This window comes from Pogona vitticeps, chromosome 6 (genome assembly GCF_051106095.1).
Source record: "Pogona vitticeps strain Pit_001003342236 chromosome 6, PviZW2.1, whole genome shotgun sequence".
Classification (NCBI taxonomy): Eukaryota; Metazoa; Chordata; class Lepidosauria; order Squamata; family Agamidae; genus Pogona; species Pogona vitticeps.
In genome coordinates this window covers 90233431-90251377 of record NC_135788.1, presented here as the reverse complement: position 1 = coordinate 90251377, position 17947 = coordinate 90233431, and the positions used below count along the sequence as shown (strand labels likewise).

At 41.4% G+C, this 17947-nt stretch overlaps 1 protein-coding gene across 2 annotated transcripts in view; it reads right to left on the bottom strand.

Moving 5' to 3' along the window:
- Positions 1-16919, bottom strand: part of LOC110082037 (transcription factor CP2-like protein 1) — a 30813-nt gene extending 13894 nt beyond the window's left edge. Inside the window, exons 1-7 of one of the 2 annotated variants that reach the window (XM_020799241.3) lie at positions 16731-16919; positions 13908-14062; positions 7603-7676; positions 4665-4770; positions 2648-2754; positions 1315-1467; positions 175-285 (exon numbers count right to left, since the gene is read on the bottom strand). In XM_020799241.3, the coding sequence (XP_020654900.3) occupies positions 175-285; positions 1315-1467; positions 2648-2754; positions 4665-4770; positions 7603-7676; positions 13908-14062; positions 16731-16813 (789 nt within the window). In that variant the 5' untranslated portion in view covers positions 16814-16919. The remainder of the gene's footprint in view (positions 1-174; positions 286-1314; positions 1468-2647; positions 2755-4664; positions 4771-7602; positions 7677-13907; positions 14063-16730) is intronic. The other variant, XM_078377846.1, reaches the window with a different exon arrangement.
- Positions 16920-17947: the final 1028 nt, after the last annotated feature.

The following is a 17947-nucleotide window of genomic DNA, read 5'->3' as shown; positions in this document are numbered from 1 at the left end:
AACATAATGCTTTAAATGTATTTCAAGCTCTGCTTTTCCTCCTATAAAGCAGTTACTGTTGTTTCCATGACCAGCTTCTGGTGTTGACAGATAATCAGAATGAAAGCAAGCTTTCAAGTTAAACAGAGCTCTTTGGCAACCAGGCAGCTGCAAATGAAGAGATGTCATTCATACCTCAGTCAGCATTGTGCTTTCATATGAAGACTGGTACTTCTCACGTTCCTGAAGGGATTGCTTCTCAATCTTTTCTCTGTCTGTTTTTTGCTTCCGGTCTGCTCCTTTTGGCTAAAAATATAAAAATTAAAATAGCAATTGAAAAATATATCAGATTTTCAAACACACTTGCACATGCACAAGAAGCAGATCTAGATTCTCTGCATTGCTCAAGTTTTCTACACTTGCCTTTATGCTGCAGCATTTTAGAGAGAACCTCTTATGTTGTTAAACCAGTTAAGAACGATGTATCACCCAGTTTCTCTGAACTTGATTATTACACACTAGGTAACAGGCAACTGAATGTGTGAAGTATAATAATAATCTCAGAAATCACACAGTCAGAGCTACAATAAATGGCAATATTAGGAACAGCATACATTCTGCACAGATCTTTAACAGATACTTAGGTTTCTGGTTAAAACTTGTATCTGTTTGTTATATAATACCAGTCAGTGTTTTTATAATGTTAACAGTGCCTGGTGTTTCACAATAATATTAATAGTAAATATATACGCCATCATGTCAATTCCAACTTGTGGCAACCATCCCAGGGTTTTCTAGGGGTGACGAATCAGAAATGGTTGGTCAGTTCTTCCCTGCGGTGGTGCAGCTTCCCCAAGGCCACACAGACGGCAGGGCTGGGAACCTCATGAGCAACACACATTACATTCCAGATTATTTCACCTGATCCCTCTCTTGGGAGTTATAGTGGAAATTTAACCTCCTGTTCCTTGGCTCCACAGTCAGGCATTCCAACTCACTGAGCTATACCAGTGAGTCTCCTGAAAAAAGGATGTGGGGTGTGTGTGTGTGTGTGTGTGTGTTCTGGGCATAAATAAAGGACAGGGAATTGTCACTTGTTAAACTTGCTTTTATGGTATCCTTATTGCCAGAGACAGAGAGATGAGCTTGTTTGATTCCCCACCCCCAACCCCAATGTGCCAGAACCAATGGCCTGGCTCTGTGTCCTGTGCCTCTTGCTCTGAGTCTTGTTAGGAGACCCATTTGCTGCTCTTGGGTCTGACGACACAATACTGAGTGATGATGCTGGGGAGGTGGGCTTGGTCTCTTGGTCCTGCAGCACAAAACAGTTGTTACCTTGAAGACTTTGATGAGGCAGCTGGCCGAGTGCAAATGCTCCACCTGTTCCTCCTTCTCACTGTGCCTGAACGTGTCTACCTGGATGCGGAAGGGAACTCCTTTCTCCCCACCATTCTTGCGTAGTGTGAACTCAGTACTGATGCAGTGGACCTGGTGCAGTAAGAAAGATGGGGTGGGGGGGGGAGAAGCTGAGCCACCTCCTCTGACCTAGCTTCTTCCATGCATTTTAAAACTACAACTCAGAGCACCACAGAGTCAGCACGAGCAGCAGACCAGCAGACCTGCTAGATTGAGGAAGACTGAGATGAAGCCATATCAGTTGGAAATAGTGGGCGCAGGGCAGAAACATCCATACGAAGAGCAGTGCTAGGTGAGACCTACAAGCCTATCCAACCTAATATATGGTGCCTACAGTGGCAAAAGGAAAACAACAGGCAGGACATCACACAAGAACACCCAATGCAGGTGTGTTCCCAAGCAACTGCTGTGCACAATCATACTGTCTCTGATACTGGAGGTAACATGCAGCCATCATCATGACTAGAAGTGACTGAGAGACCCATTATCCATGAATTTCTCACATCTTTTCTAAAGTAATATAAACTGTCCAGTATCACTACCTCTTGCAGTGGTGGATTTCTTTGTTAGAAGACAACAGTTTTTTCCCTGTTTCAGCTGATCCCCAAAAACTATTTATGTAACTGTGTTTACTTGTGTGCATGCATTGCTTAACTGGCATTCAGGTCTACTCAAAGCAGCCTATAATGCATCAGCCATGTCTATCACTGCTATAGTCTTTTCACACCAACTTTGCTCTTCCCACATTCAAAGCCAACTTCGATCTAATTCTCTTTCTTTCCTGTGTGGATCAGATTGCTTGTGCATCCAAAGAAACAGCAACCCTTAACCCCTGCAGCATCCACACAGAAAAGAGAGGCATCAGCACAATGTGAGTGCAACAAGACCACTATTCCCCAAAAAGCGGGGGGGGGGGGAAGAGATCCAATGCGAAGGAGAAGACCTTAAAACAAGCCAGTGGGGACACTGAACACATCCATAGGCCAAGGAATGGTGAGGTGCAGAGGAAGAAAGGGCTGGACTGTGTGCACCGCAACATTTTATTGCAGATCTGACTTCTACCACCACCACTGTGTTTACACACATTCAAGTAACTATATTAACATGACACCATTCACCTAATATACAGTTGCTAGAGGCACTAAATCTTCCCTCATTTAAAAGGAAATGGTGGTGGCCTTCCTTAGAAAACAAGGCAGGAAGCAACACCGCAGTTGTTGAGAGCCCTCCGCACAGGATCTTGCATGCCTACCTGGACAAAGACCGAAGTCCGCTTAGTTGGATCCCACAGGAATTCCACAGTGTTGAGCAAGGTGGGATGAATGTGGGGTTCGAGGATGCCTACAGACATGGGGATATCTACAGAGGGCCATAAAAAGGGAGAGGAAGTGCCATTTTATAACAGAAACAATCACTGCTGACAGGAAATCTATTTGGATCAGAACAACTCATGGTGTAGGCACAGAATTCTCTCTCTCTGCCTACCTATATCAGGCTCCAGTTCTCCAGAGATGTTGGACTAGACTCATCATCCCCATCCAATATGATGATGGCATTTACAGTGTAACACAACTGGAGCGTGCTGGATCACAGAAAACCAGTATTTACTGCCTTTTTCAAATCCCTTCTCTAAACCCCAGCTATTTTTTTCCAGGGAAACTTTGCCTTGATAAACCTTCACATCAAACAAACTGGACACCAAGCAACTTTCCTGGGGGGCTCACACCACCATATAACATTTAAAATGGAGAGGGGGAGTTCATTCAGAAAGTCCCCTTCTGCTATCTTTTCCTGCTGTTTTGAGGGCCCTTGAAACACCCATTTTAGCTTATTTTTGGCCACTAGAGGATGCAAGAGGGATTTTTAAGATTTTTAAAGAAAGACATTTTTGTAAGAGAAAAATTGGGGTAGAGTAGGGTGTCATAGAATTACATAATATGGACCTTCAAGGGCCTCTGTCTCAAATGCTGGAGGTTGCACCCACTTTGTATTTAAGACCTGATTCCCACTTGCAACCAAGATATAACTGCATGTCTCTGCAAGGTCCCACTATTTTTGCATTGCATATTTCACACATTGCAAGCTCTTTGCAGGCAAGGAGCTCTGTGTTTTTGCTTGTGAACCTTTCTCTATATCATTTAGCATGTCTAAATTGAAAAAGGGGGGTGGAATCATAAACTAAACAGAGATCATTGAGGCGTTGGAGAGGTAAAGGTTTGTTGTGGGAGGCCTAGGAAATTGGGTTCTCTGCAAGGGAGAACCAAAATATTTTCTCACCTGAAAGAACGTTTCACTTCCTCTCAGAAGTGATATTCAGGATTATTTTTTGTCCAGGTTGGATTTTTAAATTTTTATTTTTAAATGTGGGAGTTATCAGTCTGTTGGGGTCTGGAGTTATGTGTGCATGATGCGTTGTAAACATCATGATACGTTGTAAACAAATCAGGCATACTGAAATTTTTTATACATATTTATATTTGAAATCTTTTTTAAACTGTACTTTATTTTATGATACATAGACCAGAGCAATTTCTGAAATATAATTTTTTAAAAAATCTTTAAAAGCCACAGTAAAATACAACAAAAGAGGAAATTTCATAAACTAGATCGCGACATCAGCTTCATAAACAAATCTAATATGACCAGACAAATAAATAGGATTATACCTGGTACTGAAAAAAATAGATAATGTTGCCACTAAGTCACAGCTCCGTGGGAAGGGTGACCCAAAATTGGAGCGACACAACAGAGAAGGTACTCTCCTCTCTTGTTAACACACAGTGTGTTGGCATTTTTGCAGCCTCGCATGCTGCTGTTAGCAAGTTTGTCTGGGAGGGACCTTTCTGAGTTGGGGTGATTGTCAATCCACCCAGCACTAAACAATTGTTTCTTCCCTACTTCTGAAGAAAAAGAGAGCCCTGCCTCTCTGCTCTGCATCTCTTTTCCCTCTCTAGAATCCGTTGAAGTCTGTTTCTGAAAACAGTCATGTTTGTCAGTTTGCTGTTTGATCTCTTCAATTGTAAGTATCCTTTCTACTACTAATGTCACAGAGTGAGTTACTGAGACTATAAGTGCCAGTTAATGAGAAAAGGGGTAGACTAATCGGATGTCGAAACTATTCTGCTCTCTGAATCCCTGCACTTCGCAGCTAGAAGAGTTCAACCAAAAATTCAACACTCTGCAACATAAGGAACCTCCACTAGTCTCTTCAAAGTCCAAATGAAAAAGATATTCCTTCTAGGTTCAATACTGGTTAATTCCCCAATTACCAATATCCAAGATGCGATCACCAGGTCGGTTCCACCTCCATCCTTCCAGCTGCTGGTGTTCTGTATATTGCAATCTTCGGTCATGGAACACAACCCTGACCACACTCTGAAGGGCAAAAAGAGGAATCTCAAATTTCCCTGGGCCCATTTGAACTAGTAGTTCAAGTTTCACTTGCTAAATGCAAATATTCTATTTTTAAAATAATTTTCTCTTAAATAGCCTAAGTCCAAAAGCATTCGTAAGAATTAAGAATATTGAAAACATGTGGATAGAGGGAAGCTCTTTTCAGTCTCGCACAATATCAGAGCCGTCAGGATTTTGTTCTTTTGGTGAACAGGGAGTTAAATTTTAATACTGTAATGGAAGTGCAGAGTCACAAATGTAGAGTAAAAGCCAATGCAATGGCTAACAACATACAGATGTAACACGATGATGTAATGCTTGATTGTTAAGCAGGACCAGCTGTAAATGGTGAAATGTGATTGGTTGTTCTGGGTATAAATGTAACAGAGACAGAACAGATCTTTGCCATTCAGCAGTAAGTCTGGTGGTCATTTGTTTCTATGTTATTACTGTTCTGAATGTTGTTACGCTAAATGTATATTGCCATGTATATATGTGTAGCCATATCCAATATACTATATTGCAATCACAAAGAACTCTCTCATGTTGTTTTCACCCCACGTCTAAAGCTCTAAGTCTCTTACTTAGCTATATTTAAGTGGGAAGAATGGAAGCAGTTTGATAAGAGGCTCTGTATAACTAGTGTCCTTAGTTTTCAAGGCTTGTCTTTTAGATAGAGTGCTCTTGCCAACCTTCACATTCAACCGGACTCTAAGAAGTTTTCTTGAGGCCAGAGCCTTGTTAAGCCTCTGAAGTTTTGGCCCCATGCCAACAGGAACCCCTTGCCACAGGATGTGGTGATGACATCTGGCCTAGACACCTTTAAAAACGGATTGCTTAAACCTAGGGGTGGACAAAAATGCATTCTGTCGGCCATATGCAGCCCCCCCCCCATGCTCAAATGTGACACCCCGCCCGATCAAATATTCCAAAAAAGTTTTTTTAAAAACCACACCCCTTTTTAAAAATTGCTCATTGGGGGCCCTTCTGATCTTTAAGGGGTGTGGGGAGGTAATTTTCTCTCCCAGCATACACCCTAATATTTATTTATTTTTAACTGCCACTAGAGGGGGTCAGGGGTTGTTTCCAGTCGAAAAAGGTTGTGCTGGGAGCCAACAGAAAAGACAAAGACACAACCTTTAAAGGTCTGAGTATCAGCTTGCTCAGCCCTCTCATCCACTCCAGCAACTGCTCTGGACATTGCCCAATACTGCTTTGAACTGTTGTTTGTTAAGTTTCTCACAGGCCAAAATGTTCAGAGAATGAAGAGCAAGGAGAGGAGATTTCCCCCCTTCTTGTCCCACCCTGTCTTCTCCTCCTCCTTTTTTGAAGGAAACTTTCAGTTTTAATTTTTTAAAAAAACTAAAAGGCAGAGCACATCAGTGCTGCCTTACAGGGCTTTAAAACAACAACTTTGCTTCCTCTCCCTCCCCCTCCACAAAGGAGCGGGAGGAAGCTTTCAATTTCTCAATACCATCAAGTAGCTTAAGCACGGCAGCCGTAAGCCCTTGGCTGTGGTTCGATACCAGGAATTGCACATGCTGGGGAACTGAACCAGGATGGAGTGATCCTGCCCATACACAAAATAGCTCCTGGCAGGGACCCAAAAAAGATGCTTGTACAGGCTGGTTTGTGATGTCACAGATGTTGTGTGGTCACTCAGAAAAGGAATGAATCAGCTCATTGCCAGAGCAAATCAAACCCTAGTACAGATCTCCGTCCAGTTTCATCCTCATGCAGCAGAACCTAGAAAAGTTCCTTTTGGGGGGGTTAAAGTCCCAAGAAACCCTCATCCTGACTACAGAAGGAATGTGGAAGTTGCAGTCTGAAAAAAGAACGTTCTGAAGTTCTACACAAACCAAAGTGGTATTGAGAAAACACGAGAAAGCTGTAAGCTGTGAGGCTGACAGTTCAGACCCTACCTCACATACACATTCAGTAAATGGCTTTATGTGAGGGGATTCTGTTAAGAGTTTTTACAATCTCACATGCTGTCTTTAGCAGGTATGACTGGGATGACTGTCAATCTATCCAGCACTAACCAATCATTCCCTCCTACCTCTGAATTCAAAGAGAGCCCCATCTCTCTGCTCTGGTTCTTTTCCCCTCTCTTTAGTCTGTTGAAGCAGTCAGCTGTTGATTGTACTACTATTGTCTCAGTGTGATTTACTGAGATTGTAAGTGTTAGTTAATGAGAAAGGGGTGGACTACCTGGGGAACTTGATGCTATTCAGCTCTGACAACCTTTGCTCCTCCACAGCACAGCTAGAGGAATTTAACAACAAGTGCAAAACTCTGCAACAAATTATTCTTTAAACTTGCACATCCACATTAATGCACAAACACACACAAAGCCACTTACCATAGGACAATAATAGCAGCCTATATTATAAGCCTATAGTAAGGATAGCTGTGGTAACATTTGAAGTTATTTGAACCCTAATAGCACAATACAAACACTATTGTTCACTTTTATATTATCACTAGTAGCTACTCCTCCTTAACTGTGAGAGTCTTTAGGAGGTCAGATTAGTGTTTTACCATCCTTAGCTTTTATCCACAGATTCCATATGTAAAGCATGATCGTAATTTCTTTGTTCTGCTCATACCAGTCAGAGTTTTAATTCTTCAGCAGAAATAAACTATCCAGCTGGTAGTTGTGACTAGTGGTTGGATCCATAATCTATGTCATTATTGGATCAATTTTTGCCATATTCTGTGTCCATGCACTGTGTCCATACAGTGTGAGACAAAGCATCTTGGGTACCGCATATCTTTAAAAACATCCATCCCTTCTCCCTTCTGGTCCCTCACCTTCAGCAGCCTGCGCCCCTCTGAAAATTCTCCCATCTTGGGGTTACACAGCATGCGGATTTCATATGATTGCCCTGGGGGAAAAAGAAGACTGGGTCAGGAATGGGAGGCTGGTGAGTAAAAAGCATGTTGAAAATGCAAAATATCAAACCAAACTCTTCAGTTACATTTACATTAGCAGACTTTCTGAGCTTACTGCTATGATAGCAATTTTTCAAAAGCTGGAGCTCTGTGTGACACTATCCATAACCACATCCCCAAGGGGGATCCATCATCCATACTCCCAGAAGAGGAGACACATGAATGTAGAGGAGGAGAGTGTGCTAGATGTGTTTTTCTATTCCTGAAAGAGTGAGACACAGTCCACAAAAACCTATGCCAAGTAAAAGGTGTTCAACACGAAGGTGACACAAGACCTTTGTCGTCCATCCTTCCTTCAATGGAGGCACTAACAATCTATTTAAAACCTGTTTGAAAAAATATCCAACAACTAATAACTTCCCTCACATTTACAGAGCACGACTGTGCAGAATAGGTGGGAGTGAGTTCTACTGAACCCCCAAGGTGTTTGCTTCCTGGTATATCTAAGATCAACTGATCAAATATGTTGCCCTTTCACCAATCACCTTCCATCAGCTTAAATGCAATCTATGGCTTCTATTAAGATGAACAGTCTTCAAAAGAAGTGTTGGCATTTGAACAAGACTTCTCCATCCTGCTCTCCTAGAAAGTGTTGGGCTACAAACCCCATCATCCCCAGTCATTATGGCCAGATTGACTGAGGATGATGGTGCCATAGTCAAATGTATCTACAGGGCAGCAGGTCAGGGAAGACTGGTTCAAATGCTAACATATTAATTACTAACACCTTGGAAGCCTTGACTTGAAGCAAAACCAACCAAGAGTTCCATCGCACACAACAGACTCACTTTTGTGGACTATTTTTTTCATGCAGAGCCCAAAGGAAAATAATAATTATAACATTAAATAAAATAAAAAAGACAAAAATCTGTAGCACCTTAAAGACTAACTGTTATATTTCATTGTGAACTTTCATGAACAAGTCCACTCCTTCAGACATACAGTAAAATAGGGACTTCACAAGCAAAACATTCATGCCAGTTTTGAGAGTTGGTGGTGTACGGTTGCATCTCACATTTGCAGTAATTTATGACCTGTGTTTTCTGTTCAGCTCTTTTGCCGTCTGGTTTGTAAACATTCCCACAAGCAAAAGAAAACAGAATACAGGTCACGTGTGTTCTTATATTGTGGACTATAATCCAGTTAATCGGCAACTAGTTTTGCAAATGGCTGGCGTTAACAATGTACCTGTCACTGTTATTTTTCCCTGTCTTTAATTTCTCTGTAATCTCACTGCCTACAATCCCACCTCCTATGTACATATAGATATACATGCATACATAAAAATCTGGGTAACACTCAATGCATCTGATCACATGAGCTATAACCCACAAAGGTTTATGCTGTAATAAATGCGTTACTCCTTAAGGTGCTGAAGGATTCTTGTTATAATCATATTCCCTTGCCACAGAGCAGTGGGTTCATCTATCACTCTAGTACTTCATCAGATAATGTCATTGCTCCTACAGTGGAAAAAAAATGATGCCCTAGAGCTACACCCTCATTTGGTCTTCCTCTGTTACGCCACAGCATGAACTTTGCTGTACACGGTTCACTTACTGTAGTGTTAAGAGAAAAAGCTAGGAATGGCTCCATTCACATCTCATCCCAGCTCTTATGCCGACTTCTTGATTATACAAAAGCCATTCTCCTAAAGCAAACCCTCCCCCATTTGTAGTATGGGGGTTTTTATAGTTATAGCAAAGGTCAGGATTTCTGAGATCATGGGAAAGTTCTGTATGAATGCTAACGGTTATTACCTGGTGAAAATCTGTGGCGGGGGGAAAACTGTCTGAAATATTAGGAGTTGTTCTCAGAATTCTGGTGGGGGTATGTTTGCCCCCAAATTTCAGGTAACACTGCAACATAACTGTGCCAAACATGCCCTTTCTGTCTGGAACAGAAAATAATTAGGATGCAGAAATGTCATGCTTTGTTCACAAGGAACGCCTTTTGATAAACAGGTACTGTATTCTATAGTGCATTGGGGTACAACTTCCATGAGCCCCGCCAACACAGAAAGTGACAGTGGATCATGGGAAATATAATTCAACAATGGGTGGGAGCAACATGTTATCTAGTTCTGGCATAAGTTGTTATGTGCTACCACTGCTCCCATTTTTAGTCACATGAAGTGGTTTATCTAAGGAACAGTGTATATGTGTTCAAAAAGGAATAAGAGAGTGCACACAAAATAGCAGCATAAAATCATGAACATACTACCCCCCCAGCACTGACCCATGTTGCAGTTAGAGGAGGATCTTTCAGCCCATGATTTCAGAGCATGTTTTCTCTGCTGAGACCATGGGCCATTGCTCTGTGTTATATCATAATAAAAACCTCAAGAGGGACAATTGCTTCTTCTGCATTTATTAAACATCTTTATTCATTAAACAGCCTCATTAATTAAACTGTTTTTCATGGATTTATTGAATCACTTGATCTTAATTCCTTACAGTGAGAGTGGAATACCTCTAAACCTTCTGCTTTCCTGGTGGAAATATAAGTAAAATTCCAGATGAATTTAAAGTCCAAACAAGGAACTGATTTGCATTTCTAAACTCAATTGACAAGAAGAACTGTGTATTGAGCCGCAGATATTATTAGGCAAGAATGCAAAACTACAATTCTTGTAGGAATAAGAAAAGAAAAACCTAGATGGAAGTGCAAGGGAACACTTAAAATTGTAAAGGACAGGCAAGAAACAAAAGTAAAAGGTGACAGAAATAGGGTCAGAACTCTTTTCAGTGACTGTCACATAGAGACAAAAAGAGGTAATATTACAACCAGTGCAAAGAAAACAAGAAAAGAGTAAAACAGAGATCTCTTCCAGAAGGTCCATGAAACCAAAGAAAAATTTAAGTGTAGATGAGGAATGTTGAATGACCAACAGGGAAGCACACTATCCGACCAGGAGAAATTATAGAGACGATGGAAACAATATACTGAAAACTTGTAGATAACAGATAAAAAGATGACAGACTCTTTTGAAGAGGAATCCTAGGACAAAGAACCTACCACTCTAGAAAAATAAGTGAAAGCTGCTCTGAAAGAACTAGGAAGAAATAAATCATCAGGTTAGATGGAATACTGATAGAACTATTTCAAATCACAGAGACTGAATCTGTCAAAATCCTAATAAGAATATGCCAACAAATATAGAAAAGAAAACAATGGCTCACAGACTGGAAATTTTTAATATACATTCCTGTCTGCAAGAAAGGAGATGCCAAGAAGTGCAGTAACTATAGGACCATTACTTTAATTTCCCATGCAAGCAAAATGATGCTCAAGGGATTGCAACAAAGACTTTTATCTTATGCAGATTGAGAAATGCCTGATGTCCAAGCTGGATTCCAAAAGGGAAGAAGCACTTGAGATCATATTACAAATATCTGTTGGTTACTGGACTGTACCAAAGAATTTCAGAAGATCATCCTAGGTTTTATAGATTACAGCAAAGTCTTTTGACTGTGTGGCTCATGAAAAACTATGGATTGTTCTGAAAGAAATGTATGTGCCTCAGTACTTGATCGTCCCGATGTGTTGTTGTGGACAAGAAATTACTGTTAAGACAGAATATGGAGATACAGAATGATTTCTTATTGATGAAGGAGGCAGATAAGGGTGCATTTTATCCCCTTATATGTTCAATCTGTAGGATGTGTCCCTAGAAACGAAGGCCAAGTCCATCCACACTCATGCATTTATCATCACTATGTGTGGATGTGAAAGCTGGACAGTAAAAGCTGAGAGGGGAAAAACCTGAATCATTTGAAATGAAGTGCTGGATACTCTGGACTGCCAAAAAGATGAATAGGTGGGAGCTAGAGCAACTTAGGTCTGAACTATCTCTGGAGGCAAAAAAATTATGAAACTGAGGCTGTCCTACTTTGGGCATATTATGCGAAGGCAGGATTCTCTGGAAAAGACAATAATTCTGAGAAAGATTGAAGGTAGCAGGAAAAAAAGAAGACTAACTGTGAAATAGATTGACTTTCTAAAGGAAAGCACAGGTTTGAATTTACAGGAGTTGAGCAGAGCTGTTGAGGATAGCACATTTCAGAGATCATTTATCAGTTGCCATAAGCTAGAGACAACTTGATGGAACATAACAATAACAAGAAGATTTGTATCAGCTTACACTGTAAGTCATTTGTAGGGCTGCCTGAACAGCTGGTAGAAAGCAAGGAAGGAATTGAACTTTTATGAAATGGTTTGTTCATCAAATGAATAGAGCAAACAAACAGGTTATTGTGAAAGGAATGCTTGTACAGCATGATCTTAGGCATCTTTATGCAGATTTAAGGGACATGTGGTGAATGACAAAAAATAAGAATAAAAACAAGATAAGCAACGCAGTGTACAGATTAGCTGATTTATTTCAGTGTGAGCTTTTGAGGATCACAATCCACTTCTTCAGATAAAAGTTGGCAAAACTAACAAAGGTACTTCATTTGACACTCCCAAATAAGTATGAATCAAATTCCAGACTTAAATTACCACGTTTTCATTCTTTTTCTTTGAGTAAAAGAACATTAACATTAACAAAATAAATAGAGAAGGCCAATTATTTTGTTTGCTTTGCATAAAATGAGAACTGCTATCAGTATCTTTGGTATTCATTTTTGTCCCAGTAATTGAATATATCTAGATCAGTGATTCCCAACCCTGGGTCCCCATATGTTCTTGGACTACAAATCCCAGAAATCCTGATCAGTACAGCTAGTGGTGAAAGCTTCTGGGAATTTTAGTCCAAGAATATTTAGGGACCCGAGGTTCAGAACCATTGGTATCTATATCATCAATAGGGTGAATCCTATACTCAGTGACCTGGGAATAAGCCCTGTTCCAATTAACGGGACTTGAATATTAATGTAAAAAAATGTGGCGGTGGAATTGAGCATCAAATATCTGGATCAAATCTTGATACTGAACTCCAAGTGGCAATGTTTTTAGATATATGGAATTTCTCCTCCTTGAGAACCGCATTCACAGAACTCCATTTCCAAACCATGCCAACCGCTGTCTTAGAAGGCAGGTATATGAATGTCGCTAAACATCTAAAGCTATGTATTTACGGGGCAGGTGAGATAGAGGATGTTGTCCAGTATTTACTCTACTGTCAGCTCTATCAAAACCCCAGAGAAAAGCTCATAGGTAACATTTTGGCTGCTCTACAGGAGGAAAGGCCGCAGGTAAAGGTGGTCAGGTTACTTTTGGACTGTGACCCTTATGTTACATACAGAACAATGCTGTTTGCAAAAGCGGTCAGAAATATTAGAGCTAATTTCCTGAAAGCCATCGCGATCAATTGTGCAGGGGACTCCCCGATATGAAGGGTCTCTTATTATTTTATATGTCTGTGATTTTATCATGATTTTATTTGATCATATTTGTATTTTAAACAATTGTGATGGCTTTTACCTAATACAATAAACTTGAACTTGACTTGATATATGGAATTTTTAAATGTTTACTTCAGTTCTATTGTGATGCCTATTGAAATGTTAGGAAACGTCCACCCCTGAAACCTCTTGGCTTTTTTTCTGGGTACATGGCATCCTCCTGAACTGCACATGTTTGCCTAGGGTTTTCTTTTTAATCTTAATATTGTTACCATCTAAATGTGCATTTTGAAGAGTTTCCTGCTATGCAAGGACTGTGCCTTCTCAGACCTGCAAAGGCCGACGGAGAAACCTGCTCGTGGCAGATGCATGTTGCTGTCGTTGTTTCTCTCTTGTCCCCTCCCCAGTGCCAGCGATACCTGCATGACCACCAGACCCATCAAGCCCAACTTTCCAATTTGGGATTCCCAAACCTCACCCCACGCCGCTTCTCCATGGTTTGAAACACCGGGCCATAGATTTGGGCTTCCACGTCTTTTCTCTGCTCCCTTATGTTTGACTTAGAAGATTTCCATACTGCTCAAAAGTGTGGGATTTCATCCATTTACAGTTTATATACTAATAAAGGTCTTGTCCACCTGTAGATTTTGGCATTTGGATTTCGTGTTTCTCCTATGGGTCAACACAGCCTCACCTTTTTTGGAGACATGTTTTGAAGCCATAATACATCTAATTTATGCAGTCTAGCGAATATGCCTTATATGCACCACTAGGGGGTAATATGGAGGCAAGCCTTGATCCGTCTTCCTCCCTTACCTTGGTTGAGATAGGTGAGGGTCTCCTCATGCTGTTTCACAGCCGGAGAAGTAGCCGCACACAGGATGTACTGGAAAGATGGACAGTGTTGTTCAGCTGAGGTTGAAATACTGTTTGGTTCCTCTTGTTTCAGGAACGGCAATGCCAAGGGCTCCCTGCAGGTAGCAAGAGAAGGTGTGGACAGAGGAGACTGAGGCTGTGTTCCCAAGTGACACCTGGCTTAGGCACAAGTGAGGTTATAACATTCTTTTGCCCATCCATGAAGGAAGAGGCATGCAAATCGGCAGTTATCTATGGCAACTGAATTGCAACATGTAAGTTCATCAATATCATCACCACTGCCTTCACCACCATCATGACCACTACATATAAAGTGTCCAGGGTCTTCTAAATGCTAGACAGATATTGACAGACAGTCCCTGTTTTGCAGGTTCACAATCCAAGAGACACAATAAAAAAAAGGAGAAAGGAGTGAAGAGTGAAAAGGAAAGTAAACACGGGACCAGATGTTCCTTTACTGGTTGATGTTTGGGAGACTCAAAGGTTCTCTCAGTTGCCTTGATGTTCTTCCTGGGAGACAGGAGATGCTGTCTGCCGGCAGCCTTTGGTCCCTTGGATGCTGGATGATTATGCAAAACTATGCTGTCCAGTCTTAAGAGGCAAAGTATGAGAATATTCCTTCTTGGACTACAACTTCCAAAATCCCCCAGGCCGCTTGGCTACTGGCAGGAGCAATCCCTGGTCTTGGACATTTCATGTTAAAGTAGTTCTCATTCACTTTCTGTTCCACATCAAGAACATTCATGCCCACTTCACAAATAAATACGCAAATGTCACTAGACTGCAAAATGTATTATTTTGCCTGCCTGCTGCCAGGCTAAACCTACATGAGTTCTGAAGGAAAGGGTAGAGAGCCAGCTGTTTTTCAGATTAAGAAAGCTTACATGCCTGTTGCTCAAGAGGGAATTCCCATCACAATATGAGAGTCTGGAAAAAAGTTACTTTTGTGCGCTGTAGCTCCCAGAATTGCCTAGCCAGAATCTTCCTATCTAATGGAAGCACTGGTCGGGCTGGTTGGAGTATTCTGAGCGCTGTAGACTCAAAAAGCAAATTTTCCCAGCTCTGCACAAAATATCAGATAAATGCCAACACAGGACCTAGTTCACCCACCATTGCTGATTATAAAAAGACTCTTTAAACCCCATTATAAAAAGACACTACAAAAGAAGACCTTTGAAAACATCTTCTATATTTAGCCATATTGCGCACTCGATGGCTTTGGCAAGTCAATGCCTTGATGCCTCATGCACTTTACAAAAACAGCTCAGCCTCCCTGCATGTTGCATTGCTGACCTTCAACTCTCAATAATAAAATGGGCCATTTCACACACCAGGTTCTGCGGTAGCTGCACACCTGCCTTTCAAAAGCCTTGCTCAGGACTTCCCAAGTATATTCATGATAGAATCGTGCTGGTAGGGTGAACTGTGTACACTTCAAGGATTGTTTTGGTGCTTGAACGCGGGTGTTGAGAGGGAGACAAACTGGCGGAAAAAAGTGCTCCAGGCACAGCAAGCAGCAGGCAGAAGACAGAGATAAAGACCATGAAGAAGGATACAAAGGGGACTGTCAGTTCATGACACAAAGTGGGCCAAATGCAAAGAAGGACATCTGCTCCAATTGTAGCAAATGCAGGGTTCCCTGTCCTACAGACCCATTAAAGGTGTTGAAGCCACCATTAATACCCAAAGATGCTGGAGTGGAGAAAACAGGAGAGGCAAAAGAGAGAAATAAAACGTGAAGCTCTTCGAGTAACAGAAGAAATGTTACAGGTGAGAGACGTTCCTGAAAGAGGATGACTGGGTGGAACCAAGAAGGGAAGCATGGAAGACCCATCAGATCTTAAAGCATCCTAGCGCAGCTGGATCTCACTGTCATTCAATGCCACAGATTAATTTTCTTAATATATTCAGAGAACTTGATGTGACAAGGCAGAGTGATGATACAAGAAGACATGACTTTCAGTTGATGGTGCAAATTCTTTAAGGAGAAGTTTTGTGATGGGTTTCAACCAGGAAAACAAATTGGAGCATCCCTGTTCGAAAGCAATAAGAGCAGACCGGTGGACACACAAGTCTAGCCTATCACCATTATACTTTGCTTGTGAACCTCAAGAGTTGTCTCAAGTGGCTGCTGGTACAGAGCTTGAGAAAACAACTCTTTTGGACTACAACTCCCAAAAAAAGTTGGGGTGCTGTAATCCAAAAGGGTGACTTTTTCCAAACTCTTCATAGAAGAATCAGAATGCTAGACCTGATGAACCTTGTGCTGAGCCAGAAAGACACCGTTTATGTTCCAAGCAAGATATGTAGCCGCTGCTGGAAGAACTGGCGTATTGGTGCAATGCAGCTATAACATAAATATAATATTGGGAAGTTTCACTTGCTGAGTGCAATGTTGAAAACAACTTTTTTACAGCGACCCTCCCATCCAAATGTGATCCGATCCCAAATATTCAAGCCTGTTCCAAAAAAAGAGCAACCCTACTGCTCGATCAGAAAGGTCCAAACTGGTCACGGAATAGGGTTGGACTGGTTCACAATCTCATCTATATCATCTGGCCGCCGGCAAACAGAGGCAACTAAACCATGCCCTCAATGTTCTGAAACACCATTTCAAATTCAGATGCAAACAACCTTCTGATTGCACTCTTGTTCTATACATCCTTTCCCAAACAATGCTAGGCCTCTCTGGGAACCTGGCCTTTTTCCAAGTCTCTCTAATTTGCAGGAAGGGCAAGACATATATAAAAGAAGGCCTCTCACCTTAACAGATTGCTGCCAGAGCAAGGATACATTTCGCCTGGGCTTGGCCAGTAATGGTCAGGTTGGCTGTGCCAGAAAAGCATGATTGGTGAATCCAAAAAAAAAAGATGGATAGAATGGCAGAAGCACAAAGAGAGAAAGAAAGAAAGAAGGGAAAAAAGAGGTCTCTGTCCTGCAGAAGTCTGTTCCTGTTCTGGAGTGCAAGGGCCATCTCTTTCTTTTTATGGACCTGCTGGCCAGGTGGGTGTGTACAGGGTGTGGTGTCCTCCAATTGGCCGAGGCTGAGATGCTTTGGATAACAGCATTTTTACATTTTTGCCTTTGCACAGGTTGGCCAGGGGTGTGGAGAGCCCTTTTCACCACCTGCTTTTTCCCCCTCTGGGGCCAAGGAACCCAGCATAGATTTCTTTAGTCATAACATTGTTAAAAAGAGGTCCAGGTGGATGCCTTTGAGTGGGGGAGAGACACACATAAAAAAGCCCAGATAGGTAAAGGGACCTGATGGACTGATCCTAGCATCAGTCTGGAAGGAAAAAAAAACGGGGGGGGGGGCTGTTTGAGTCTGATAAATTACAACCACATCTACAGAGTCTCAGCAGTTCTCACTGCTTTAAGAAAAGGCCTGTCGCCAGAAATGTGAAGGTCCAATGAGTGCTGAAGAGGACGACAAAAGTGGAACCTTTTGTATGTATACACACTTGCATAGGGACACACACATATATACACAAACATGGATAAAGTAGATGTTACCCCCACATCTTCACATCTCTCTCCATTTATGTTATTGTTGTTATGTGCTATCAAGTCAGGACTTACAGCAACCCTAATAGGGCTTTCAAAATAAGTGAGATATTTTAAAGAGTGGTTCTACCAGTTTCACCTTTCCCCTGCCCGCTCCCAGCTTTCCACGGCCACTATAGTTTCCTGAGTCCCAGTCAGCCACTTCACTAAACCATACTGGGTATCTCTCCCTATTTATTTCTCTATTACAATTCAATTAAACAGACAGAAATAAGATTGTTTAAAATTGCTGAATAATTGTTATCAGGACAAGCAAAATAAATTCTGTTAAAACCAATTGGTTTTAGCATTAGTATGCTATTGATTGCTAGAGGAAAATGTGTTATAGTTTTTATTGTGAATAAAAATTCATTCCTTCACAAAATGTTCTCTATTTTCAGATACTGGTCATTTAGAAAAGCAAGGAGTGGCATGGA